The following is a 12,980-nucleotide window of genomic DNA, read 5'->3' on the forward strand; positions in this document are numbered from 1 at the left end:
ATACCAACACTATGTTGTAGTATATGGAGTATATGTTATATATGTATATATGTATATAGTAATCTAATATAACTGTAATAACTGTAATAATAACTGTTGGAAAATGTGGTCACTCGATCCGATCTGCATGATGCGCAAGATGCTAGACACGTCACGCATGAGAACGCGCAAGACTTTTCAATACGAAATATTTATTGATCAATTTTAAATCTTACTTTATAGGCTGTTATTACTAAATGTTATCATTAAGTGAGAAAAATTAATTGCATGACTTTTCCAAAACTTTTGGGGTGAACTCATGTTTCCAAAACTTTTCCAGGCCTTGAAAATGACATTTTCAAATTCCATGACTTTTCCAGGTTTTTTCAAAACGTATGAACCCTGGCTTATACTGTTCTCCAAAATAACATACAGTCTCGGTCAATCCATCAATCAATCAGTCGGTCAAGCACAATAACGGAAAGCTCCTCTGCTGTAAAGTTCAGTTTATAGAGCAGGTCAAGTGTCACATCCAGAAACATTTCAAGGTGCACCAACTGATAAACTCAAGTCTGCCAGAAAATACAAATATCCAGAAAGTATCTTCAACTTTATAAAACAGATTTGTGGAATGAACAGAGATGCTGAGAGTGAGTGTTTTTGCGGTGCAGCACCTGTAGAAGGTTTCAGCGCCGCTGGTATCCTGCAGCCGCTGCTGCAGCACGAACAGCTCGGTGGCGTAGCGCTCCTCCGTGTCGGTGGCCTGCTGCTGGTAGTACGCTCGGAGACGCTCCATCTCCTGCCGGTGACTCTCCTCCAGCCCAAGCTGCTTCTCCTGGGCCTCGGCCTTCAGACGCTGAACTTCCATGGAGAAGGACGGAGCAGCAGCCCCCCTCTCCTCCAGATCTAAACCAGGCAAAGATTCAAGGTTTTAAATAATGAATTGAATTGAATCTGGGGAAATTGGTTCCTGCTGTTATAAAAACTTGCAGCTGCTAGAAATTAAGAAGGAATTAGTCTTCCCATATAAATGTATAATATAAATGTGTAATAAAACTATAATCTGATATGATATGACATTTAGAAAACAAAAATTGTCGACCAATAGTCATTTACAGTTGTATATTTTGTAAGCAGAGTCAGCAAAATATTTACTATTATCTGTTTTTACGTCATTACATGTGAACATGTAAAGCATATTGAGGACCACAGTCTGCATTTTAAGAAAGTTTACCATTTTATTTCCTACAACCAAAATCTAAAACATAATATGCTTGAAGCATGAAGCAAATACAGGTTTAAATAATTAAATGATTAGGTTAAATGATAACCTAAACTTTGAAGCCCGCACTACAGACAGTAAAAGACAAAAATATCATGTATAACACAGAATCTCAAATTACAGTCATGGCAGACGTTTTCTTCAATCCTGTGACCTGACATTTGTGCTTTTTAAGTCTTCATTAGAGGAGTGAACAGATTTACCTCCGCTTGAGGAAGAGCTTAATGTAACAACCTGCACGTGCAGGTCAGAGATCTCCTTCTCACTCCTGCTCTTCAGGTCGTCATAGGCCGTCTGCAGTTCTGTTATCTAAGATTGAAACAGAACATTTATGATATGATCCTAAAACCAACTTCTCACGATATGATAGCTGTTCCTATTATTTCAATATAAAATATGTTGACTTAAATATTTTCTGTCACCAATGTTACACCAAGAACCAATACAGTATATTTCAAGCTAAAAAATACTTTATGGAAGTGTTTACATCTTTTTTATGTTCATACAGTTATTTTCAGACAATTCTTAATATCTATTTTAATCTTTTCAAGCTCTTTGATTTGCTTTGTGCAACAATTATGTCCAACTATACTTCTCATTGCCATACTTTCAACGTTAATGGTGCATGTTCAAAAACACTGATAATGTCTGCGGTTTGTACGTTTTTACCTTGTTCCCATCAGTTCTTAGCAGAGTCTGGAGCTGAGAAAGTTGACGATGCTCCTGCTCAATTCTCTCTCTCAGCTGCAGAAGATTTCTGTGTAGCTCTACACAAAAACAAAGCATCATAAAGAGATACATCTGGTTATTTTGTTAAATTACAGTATATGTAAATGGGTCCGCAGTTAACGCACAAATAATTATTAAGCCAAATATATTTTTCTATGTATAAACTAATTCCAGCCCACTGAGTACACACATATTCAATACTTGCTTATTGTTTTATCAAATTGTCACTTTTTATGACGCGTACCTCTGGCCTCAAAGACAATGGAGGTGGATTCACTTGTTACTGGTGTTTCCACAGAAATGAGGGACGGGCGTTCTGTGCTGACACTTTCCAAAAATCCTTCACCAAAAACTTCGTGGAAAGACTGAAAACCAGGCAGACGGTGACAAGGTTGCATGTGATGAGAATATGAAGAAATACTTGCAGATCTTGCTCTGAAAATGAAAATATGTTTGGTCAATAATTACCTGAATGATCTCATTGCATTCTTCTGAAACAGCCTGTATGATGTTCTGGTATTTGAAGGTTTTTCGTCCACCTGAGAAAGGCAATCGGTAACGCAGCATTAATAATGGCAACCCAACAAGTGAACTGTAAATTACAGAAAGGAAAAACAAAGGAAAAACCCAGCAGGTTTGAATCCTGTTCTGTCTCGATCGTCAGCGATGGATCAAAAGCGTCTCTAATGGGATCACCACTTGCCAACAAACACACCCATAGTTCATCCAACTAAATATCTGTTCACCTTGGTCACTTTGGTCCAGAGAGGGTGTGCAGGCATCTGTTTCTTCCTGCAGCAGCTCAAGCTGGGCAGCATGAATCTGAGACATGCTGAGGCGCTGAGCCTCCATCCGCAGCCTGCACTCGCCCTTAACACGAGAAAAGGAGGAATAAACTCGTGAACATGGATTCATCCACAGGGAAACATGCCATTTAACGTACATATGGAATTTGATCATTTTATAATGTAACTAAACAACACCAGCTGACAGTGATATATGAAAAACAATGACGTCTATACTGCGGAGACATATATAAAGTATAACATATCACTTATCATTGAGGGCAAATTCAATTATGCAGCGTGGCACACCCAAATACAAATCACACGTGATAAATGATTCATTAAAACAGATCCATCGATACTATTCCTACCAGAGTGGTCTGCTGACAACACTCCTGTAACCGGGAACAAACAAAAAACTCAACAAAGGGCCTCCTTCTCTAATTGTGCATAATTTATTAGCACAAATTTGTTGGGGTTACATAATTCAGAAATTTTGACGGCGTTACCTTTGATGTCAGATGTTTTAAAGCGCACTCTACATCTTAATTATGCTGCATTTACAATGCTTTGTTATGATGCAACTGACTGCACTGCATCTGCCTCGAAACTCGTTTTTCAAAACACACAAACGTTCAGATGCTGATGCGTGAAGCATGCAGATCAGCGCTGCTCAGCTCCAACAGATGGCAGCTGCTGCTACAAGAAACAATAACCAAGAACAGAATTACTTCTAAAAAAACCCCCCGACAAAAACAGGTACGTTAAGAAGAAACATATACCATGTAAAAATCAGAAAAGCCTCATGCTCGTCCCTCTGCAAGCGCAACCCAACAATCACTGCATCATACAGCTTTTTATTGAAGGTATTCAATATGCCTCATCTCATGTTCAGACCATTTCAGGCACTTAAAAATCCCTGAGGAACATGGCACTGTTTTTTTTTTTGTTTTTTTTTTTAAATATACAGCGTGTTCTTGTGTGACGAATCAACAAGATCATATCAAATACATAAATAAAACATTTAATGTGAAACTTTTCATTTTGTTCACAGCATCCATTAACCAAGGTGTTTCAGAAATGTGTTTAGATTTTATGGCTGCGTTTTTGCACATCATCAATATAGCAGCTGGAGCTAGAATTTGAACAACTGCCTCAGGGACCATCAGAGATCCTCTCCTGCTGCACTCGAGAGCACTCCACAGATACCAGAGTGGGATATTGTTTTTGTCTTGGCTTTCACGTTTTACCCGAATCCTCTCCAAATGAAGGGAATCTTCTATATTTTCTTATTGTTTTAGTCCTCTTAACCCTATAATGCCGGATGTATCATATTTGATACATTCATTTATGAGATCTCTGTTATCAAAAAAGGACCAAACCTATCTAATATATTCATATTGATAGGAAAAATAATTATTTAGACATTAATAAATACAAAATTGGAAGTGTTTTTCATTTCAATATATAATTAAAACTTAAACTGAGAAAAAATGCTGGGGTGTTATTTCATATGTTAGGCATGAAAGGGCTAAGAGACTTGTTAAACATACATTGTTTATCAGCTATAAGGAATATAAACTTTTTTTCTTTATTTCTTTTTTTTACAGTGAGCTCAGAACAAACCTAACATGACAATGTCCGGTGTGTCTCCCTCACAAATAGAACATGAACATGAACATGAACATGTGGAATTTATCGCATCGTATTTAACGTGGGATTCAACAGGTTGAGAAACGCTCGCTTTGATAACAGTCCAATTTCAATTTTCTTCCCAGAAAACACTGCAAAAAAAAAAAAAAAAAAAAAAAAAAAAAAGTAGCGTGTAAGAACTTTAAGCCCACGTTTAATCGAACCTGAGTGAATGAAAAATCAAAGCAGGTGATAAAACAAAGGCCAGGATGTGAGCTTAAGTGAACCCTTACATGCTCAGTGCTCCCTGCATCCACCTCTGCTCTCTGATACGGAGCAAGCTCTGGGTGGCTGCCCGGCCCATGTCTGCTCCCCTAAGAAAGCAAGCAAAAAAAAAAAAAATCTTTAATTTTAAAAAGTCTCACGTATGGCCTAAATATAATTGCAGACAAATAGGACAATGATGGTCAAAAGGATGAGATGTATCACAATCAATCACTTCCTGAGAGGAACAGAGAAACAGTGGATATCTTAAAATGATCAACCAGTGATTTTCAATGATGTCCATATTACCTTTATTTTTACGTCTGTTTCACCCATGAATGAATAAATTTTAAAGCTTTATGAATATCTAATTAAGATGTAACTTCCTAACGCCACCAAGTGTTTTTGGCAGTGAAAATAAGATTGTAGGCTGTATCGTTTTCCAACCCAGGAGGTGACATTAGCATTATGAAGCACAGATGTGAAATGGCAGACAATCATACACAATCCTTTGCCTTGTGTATTTGTGACACGGCTGGAAGTGACACGGACACAAAGTGACTGGGTTAAAATGGCTTCTCACCTTAAACCCTTCACTCCCTGCAGGATGGAGAGAAACTAGAATGTACACATTTCTACACAAATGGTTCAAGGCTATCAGAAGACTGCTTTTCTTCTATATTCTCAGCCTTTTTATAACCAACAAATATTCAGTTTGAGTGTGAACACCATTACATGAAAGCAGTGCTACCTTGTATGGTGTCCTTTTTTTTTTTTTTTTTTACATAAAAATGAGCAGGTTATTGCGTGCGGTCTTGAAACTTCAATTGCGCATGTGCACATGCCTAATTTCATTGTAGAAGTATAATGATAATAAAGGCTTTCTATTCTATTCTACACCATTCCCTTTTATATTAAAAACCCCAATGATTGCTCAACAGAAACTTAAAAAATGAATAGTTATCTATAAACACAGCAGCCTGCCTTGCCTGCAAAAATTGTACCTTTCAAAGCAAGCCTGCAGACTCTCAGGCAATTTGCAATCAAGCCCGTTACTAGAGAAAAAAAAACATGTCAGAGCTGAAATGCTTCAGTTACCGTCCCTTCATGATCACATTCTGCTCTGGTTATGAATGTGGTCCGTGGATTTCTAATGAAACTGCTAACCGTGTTAACCCCACTGTATTAATTGTGAAAGTGATGCATGCAAATTTCAATGAACCCTTCCCTTTCTTTCATGCACGTTTCGTGTTTTGTTTTTTTTCTTTAAAGCCCTTTAATCATTCGTTCAGAGAGAAAAGCAGCTGGGGAGTTTTAGTGAAGTGAAGTGCGGTGCAGTAGATACGTGTCAGTGCGTACCGTTTTGTTGATGTAGTCTCTGCCTCCGTCTCCCTGGTACCCGTCAGTGAAGTCCTCCTCGTCCACCCTCTCTGGTGAACATGACATAACCTGGCTCTGCATCTGAGGCTGCATCTCCTCCTCTGCAGCACTTCTGGCTCTCTCTTCCTCCACCACAGCCTGCTCGTCCTCCTCCCTTTGTCTTTCCTCCCGGCTGTCTGAAAGAGCGGTGCCCGCTTTGCGCTCCTGCTTCAGCCTCTGCCGTCTCTTGCGCCTGCTGGACCCGGAGGCTGTGGACTTCTGCGGGGAGGATCGCCCCTCAACAGGTCCCTCCCCCGAGGAGTGCACCGCCGCTGGAGACGGAGTGTGTGAAAGCCTGTGGAGCTCCAGAGTCTGCCGGATGCTGTCTCTTTCTCTTACAGCGGCATCCAAGAGGGACTGAAGAGTCTTTGTCTCCTCTCGTAGAGATTCAATCTCAAGGTGATGATCCTCCGAAGGACAAACTGACTCAACAGCTTGCTCTTTTTCCTGAGGCTTAGCTTTTCTCCGGGCATCCTTCCCCGTCATCTGCTCTCTCGTAATCTCCTGGTTCGTTTCAAATTCTTTACCAGTGTGTTCGGTTTGTGCGATCACCTTCTCGTTTTCTTGTTGAGCTTTCGTCAGCTCTTTCTCCAACTCTCCTACTCTGCTTTCTGTAAACATCAACCGTTCAGTAACTTCGGAAAGTTGTTCAGTCAGGCTCCTTTTCTCCCTCAAAGTAACATTAAGCTTCTCCATTAACTCTGTAGAGTCTTTTTCTGTCACAGCTTCGCCCATAACCATTTTTGCCTCCTCCATCTTGATATCTCTGCCGGTCTCCTCTAGCTCACGAATCTGGGACTGAAGGCTGGCAATTTTCGCCTCAAACTCAAGTGTATCCCTCAGTGTCCTCTCCTCCAGCTGGGTCTTCGCCTCAATGAGACAAGTGTACTCTTCTTTTAGCTCTTGATAGTTTACGTCAAAATTCTTTTCTGCAAATGAGAAAGTAGTCCTCTGTCTTTCTACTTCATCACGAAGCTCCACTACCTGTTGCTGTATTTTATTATTCTCTACTGTAAGACTCTCCTTTTCAAGTTGATGCTCCTTCATTCTATCCTCCCAATAGTGTTCTCTTTCTTGTGTCTGGTTTTCATGCATCTCTGTCATTTTTTGTAACTTTTGAAACTCATTCTGTATTTTAGCTCTTTCCTGTGCCCCCTTTCTAAGTTCCTCCAGTTCCACTTGAAGTTCTTGCAGCTGCTGCACAAGTGCATCTGCTTTAGAGCTATGCAAAGCCATTTTCAGATCTTCCTTGAGCCCAAGAATTTGGTGCAAAAGTTCATCTCGTTCCATGGCAAAACTCGTCTTCTCCTTTTGTAACAAATGCAGCTCCTCCGCATAATTAACACGCAGCTCGTCCAGAGCCTTTTCGTGTCTGATAGCAGCTTCATTGAGAAGGTTCTCTGTGTTCAGGAAACTCTCCCTTTGGAGTTCTTCTCTGAGATGAGTGAGTTCTTCCTCGTGGCTGAACAGCATCTGGGTCCTGAGCCGTTCCAGTTCTGCTTCCTGCGACTCTGCCATGCGGTCCAGAACAGCATCCTTCTCCCGTTCCAGCATCTCCAACTTGATCTTGTAATTGGTTGTTTCAGATTCGTGTTTCGTTTCTGCTTCTTTTGCAGCTTCTTTAAGAGCAGACAGCTCACTTTTTAGATTGACAATGGTCTCCTGGAGCTGCTGCAGTTCACTCCGGTTACTTTCCTGAGAGATTACATTTTGGGAGACCAGCTCCAATTTTTCCTTAGCTGAATGGAGGTCCTGAAAAAGAGCGTCGACCTTGCCCTGCAGGTTGCGCTTCTCTTGGATGATTCGAGTTAACTCGTGTTTAGATTTATTGTTCATTGCTTGAGACAGCTCCAACGTCTCCTCAAGCTCCCCAATCTTAGCATTAAGAGTTTCCACCTCTGTGCTGCCAGTGGATCTTTGGAATATTTGCTGCGCCTTTAGGAGCTCAATCTCAGTACGATGATGTTCAGTCACTTGCTCCAGTCTAGTTGCATGCTGCAGAATTAGCTCTTGCTTCATTTGTACTATCTGCTGGCCATACATCTCATCCAGCTCAGCCCTGAGATGTTCAAGATTCCTCACAGTCTCCTCCTGCATTTTTTGAATGGTGTCACTTTCATAGAGGCTGCCCTGGTGACAACGTTTCTGCAGATCTTCTACGGTGCCCATTAGTTGCATGACTTCATTAGATGACATCCGCTCTTTCTGCCTGGAAGCTGCAAGTTCACTTCTACAGCTTCCCAGCTCCTTTTGCTCTGTCTCAAACTGCAATTTCCAACTCTCCATTTCACTTTTACAATTTACTAATTCAGACTTTGTGCTTTCCAACTCATCCAAGGACAATTCGAGCTCAGATTCCTTGGCGGCCACTTGCTGTTGGAAGTCGTGCAGGCGTTTCTCAGAGGCCTCCAGCTCATCCTCCAGCTGCGTGAGGGAAGAGTCACGTTCTGAAATGACCCTCTGTAGCTCCGTTATGCATCCTTTATCATCTGACACGTGTAGAATATTCTCATCTGCAGTCCTCCCTGCATGAGTAAGTTCTTCTCTGAGCAGGGCTAATGACCGCTCATGTTCTGTGATTATTTCAGTTTGCTCTGAAATTAGCAGATTTCTTTCATTCAGTGTTTGTGCAAAAGACTCCTTTGCTGTTCTCAACTCTGCCAGCAACTGCTCCTGACTCAAAATGACCTTTTCTCCTTCAGCAATCAGCAGGTCCTTTTCATCTATTCTTTGCGCAAATGATTCCTCTGATCTTCTTCCTGACTGCAAAGGCAAATTAAATATGCACAACCGCTTAAATCGAGCAGATACAATCAGTCACAACGTACAGAGAGTAACACAAGGCAACTTCTCACCATCTCCATCCCGCTGAGCTGCTGCTGGAGCCGGCTGATGTGCTCCAGATGTTCCTTGCTTTGCTCCTGGTGCTTTTTGACCTCAGCGTCCATCTGATCCAGGTGCTGCTGATACTGAACGAGCTGCTGTCTGGCCTGCAGGAGATCGGCTGCTGTGCTGCTGTGGCTGGTGTTCCGCAACGACTCGCCTGCCTGCAGCTGGGATTGGCAGTGAGAGAAGATGATAGTCAGAAAAATCAAGTCATTGGCTGCGTCTGAAATTGCATACTTCCACCCTAATGAGTATGCAAAATGAGTATGCAAGGTTTTTTTAATGCGTCCGAAACATTACAACGTACTCAATAGTATACTATCCATACTCATTGCGGAGAAATTTTTTAGTGTATTGATGGACACTAGCCGAGCAGAAACTTCCCACAATGCAATGCAGCAGTGTTTGGTTGCTAAGTGATACGCATATGTCATAAGTATAATAATATTATTATATAATATTAATACTATAATATTCGTATAAACTGTAATAATATTACAGGACTGTCTCAGAAAATTTGAATATTGTGATAAAGTTCTTTATTTTCTGTAATGCAATTACAAAACCAAAAAAGTCATACATTCTGGATTCATTACAAATCAACTGAAATATTGCAAGCCTTTTATTATTTTAATATTGCTGATTATGGCTTACAGTTTAAGATTAAGATTCCCAGAATATTCTAAATTTTTTAGATAAGATATTTGAGTTTTCTTAAGCTGTAAGCCATGATCAGCAATATTAAAATAATAAAAAGCTTGGAATATTTCAGTTGATTTGTAATGAATCCAGAATGTATGACATTTTTGTTTTTGTAATTGCATTACAGAAAATCACAATATTCTAATTTTCTGAGACAGTCCTGTATACAATGTCATCTTGTTTCGGCCAGAATAAACGGGAAATAGCGGAGCGGTGCTGCTACCGCAGCTGTGACACGTCACTTCCTCCCAACGGCAGGGAGTGACGTGTGCGCTCTTAATAGTACATCCGAATTAATGCCCACTACTGATATTTACTCAAAAGTGTGCCAAATTTAAGTATATTTTTTGGTAAATACTGTTTAGTATAGCATTTCTGACGCACCGATTGTTTGTTTCTTTGTTTTTTTTGTTATAAAAGATTTTAGCCACAAAGCTTTTTTTCCTAAATTATGCATCTACATGTACTTTCAAATAGGTTAATAATTGCATAAGAAGTAGGGGCGAGATAAACAGAATGGCTGACGAGTTGCAGAAACAAACAGATGAAAAGAAAAACTTTCTCACCTGCTGGAACTGAATGTGCAGCTTTTGGCTTTGTTCTGTGAGCGCCAAGAACTCTTTCATGATCTCGTCTTTCTCCTCACGGGCCTCCTGAAGGTTAGATGTGAGCTGGGTGATGATGCCATCCCGCTGCTTCAGAGCTGCTTCAAAGTCCTGGAGCTAAAATGTGAAGCAGTGACGTGAATAAAATTGCCTCTTTTACATCAGCTTTCATTATCAAGTTGCGATAAAACTGAGGCAAATCTTTTGAAGACATTTACGACTGTGAAAAAAAACAAAACATGTAGGCAGAACAACAACGAATACTTCCATGAAAACTGTTTATAAATGTGGTTGTGACTATCAAACAATCGTACCTATATTATTCTAAGTTTAATATCGCACTACTGAACCAAGCAGTCGTGCCAGTTTATGTGGAAACACATAAACCTGAGATTTCAAGGACAGTCAAAGATGAATTTTAGAATGAATCAACCTTCCCTTGAGGAATGCAAGTCAGTCTCAAGTCTTACAAATGAAAAACATATAACTTTGGTTCACAGAAAAAACTTAAAGAAGGTTTTTCCAAAAGCTAACACAATTTCCTGAATTCTTATTGAAATGTTTGGGATATTTTGGTGAAAACACAACTAAGAGGTCCTTTTTTTTTTAACTCATCTTTTCAACTCGTTTAAGGGGCTGGAGTTTGCATCTTCACTCCACCTTTTAGTAGGAAATAGTATTGTGACAGCATTAATGCAATTTTCTCAAAAAAGGTAACTACGTTAACATCAGAGGACAAACAAAAACTACTGAACAGTGGCACATATTACAGAAATGAAACATTTACCTGCTGAACTCCTTCTGGGCCAAAGGCAGACTTGATTTCCTCCAGCTGCTGACTCAGCTCCTCCACAGCTTGGGTCTTGGCCTCCAGAGCATCCTCCATGTCCTCGTCTGCGTGGCCCTTTGCCACCTTTGGCAGGGGCTCCACTTCCTCCTGAACAAGAAGACAGGTAAGAGCTAAAACAGCATTTACACCGATCTACACCAGTGACTGTGTCACCACGGACAAGCAGCAGTTTTTAGTTAGAGGAGCCGCATGAAGAGCAGCAGGTAATGAGTCTGATGTGCTCTGACATGATGAAGCTCCATCAGCTACAGTCTTAGTAATGTATAGCCTGAAACAGAAGAAAAATACCACTTGTACCAGCAGAACAGCATTTAATGTTTCTTGCAAGGTCATTGGAATTAAAATAATCAGATGTGGAAAATGCAAGTAAAAAAACTTTAAATCAAAATTTCTCAATTTTCTTTGCCTACTAGAACAATTCAAGTAGCTGACATAACTTGCTCTCTAAAGCTCCAAATTAATCTAAATCATGTAGGAAGAGCTGTTTTTTTGGCTGTATACAGGACGGTCTCAGAAAATTTGAATATTGTGATTTTCTGTAATGCAATTACAAAAACAAAAATGTCATACATTCTGGATTCATTACAAATCAACTGAAATATTGCAAGCCTTTTATTATTTTAATATTGCTGATCATGGCTTACAGCTTAAGAAAACTCAAATATCCTATCTCAAAAAATTAGAATATTCTGGAAATCTTAATCTTAAACTGTAAACCATAATCAGCAATATTAAAATAATAAAAGGCTTGCAATATTTCAGTTGATTTGTAATGAATCCAGAATGTATGACATTTTTTTTTTTTTTTTTTTAATTGCATTACAGAAAATAAAGAACTTTATCACAATATTCTAATTTTCTAAGACAGTCCTGTATTGCCATTATGGATCTCTTATTTTCTTTAAACGATTGTTTTGCAGCCTTTCAATTTCACTAGAGCACAACAAATATTCTGCCTAAGCTTTGAAATACTGTTTTCTAAAAGCTTCTTATCAAAAATTCCATAAGTGGGTTTAATTGGAATTGCTGTGTGAATTAAAGAGCAGGTTTAAGTTATGACAGTTGCTTTCCATTTTTTTATAAAAAGCTTCAAACAAAATAATTTAACACGTTTACATCACACTACTTAAAGAAAAGACGTTCTAGCTTTGAGTCGTAATATTTGGCATGTTTTTTTTAACTTCTCCGAGTTAAGTCTCCATTTATCCAGGATGAAATGATCAGCATCTCCCCAGCTTCCGTATTTGTTCAAATATCACCTCAGCGAATCTAAAAAGAGCAGTTCTTTGTGAGACACCTCCTTCCCTCTCTCCTTCAAGCTTTTCATGTTCCCACATCATCCTCACTACTTCCTTTCCTTTGTTCTCCTGCAGCTGCTACGTCTAATTCACAGCTCTACAATGTCACAAAGCCCTGTTCCATCCAAAACTTCTGTCAGTTTCTTTCAACGTTTCCCATCTATAAGGATTTTTTTTTTTCAATCTTTTCACACAGAATAATGTTCAATACATACTATAAACTATATATTCTTATACAGTACAGTTAAGTAAGGACAGCACAGAACAGATGTGGTTAGTGCGTTACAAGAAATCGTGCAGAATAAATTAAACAAGTCCAGCAGCAAGTAGATTTGTTAGCAAAGCCAAAGCAGAGCCAAAAGAGCTGCTCAATCATATTACTGTACCCAAATTAAATCCTCTGAGGACATCATTAGGTTCTCCATCATCTCATCATGGCATCCGTTTACCTGTTAATTCACAATGTTTTGAGTCAAACATCAAGAACTTTGCTGTGGTGCCCAAATCTTTCAGGAATCATTTCTGAGCTTCAAAGCAGATCTTCTCTAT

The 12,980-nt window shown here is 39.5% G+C and overlaps 1 protein-coding gene across 7 annotated transcripts in view; it reads right to left on the reverse strand.

Annotated features, from left to right (window-relative positions):
* akap9 (A kinase (PRKA) anchor protein 9) overlaps window positions 1–12,980 on the reverse strand; it is an 89,294-nt gene that overhangs the window by 58,345 nt on the left and 17,969 nt on the right. For 5 of the 7 annotated variants that reach the window (XM_061742361.1, XM_061742362.1, XM_061742366.1 and 2 more), the window contains exons 4-15: window positions 12,818–12,880; window positions 11,071–11,220; window positions 10,245–10,400; window positions 8,946–9,143; window positions 6,031–8,853; window positions 4,701–4,781; window positions 2,737–2,860; window positions 2,459–2,529; window positions 2,235–2,355; window positions 1,931–2,028; window positions 1,465–1,570; window positions 654–885 (exon numbers count right to left, since the gene is read on the reverse strand). In XM_061742361.1, the coding sequence (XP_061598345.1) occupies window positions 654–885; window positions 1,465–1,570; window positions 1,931–2,028; window positions 2,235–2,355; window positions 2,459–2,529; window positions 2,737–2,860; window positions 4,701–4,781; window positions 6,031–8,853; window positions 8,946–9,143; window positions 10,245–10,400; window positions 11,071–11,220; window positions 12,818–12,880 (4,223 nt within the window). The remainder of the gene's footprint in view (window positions 1–653; window positions 886–1,464; window positions 1,571–1,930; window positions 2,029–2,234; window positions 2,356–2,458; window positions 2,530–2,736; window positions 2,861–4,700; window positions 4,782–6,030; window positions 8,854–8,945; window positions 9,144–10,244; window positions 10,401–11,070; window positions 11,221–12,817; window positions 12,881–12,980) is intronic. The other 2 variants (XM_061742363.1, XM_061742365.1) reach the window with 2 other exon arrangements.

The sequence above is a fragment of the Cololabis saira genome, chromosome 15 (assembly GCF_033807715.1).
Source record: "Cololabis saira isolate AMF1-May2022 chromosome 15, fColSai1.1, whole genome shotgun sequence".
Lineage (NCBI taxonomy): Eukaryota > Metazoa > Chordata > Actinopteri > Beloniformes > Belonidae > Cololabis > Cololabis saira.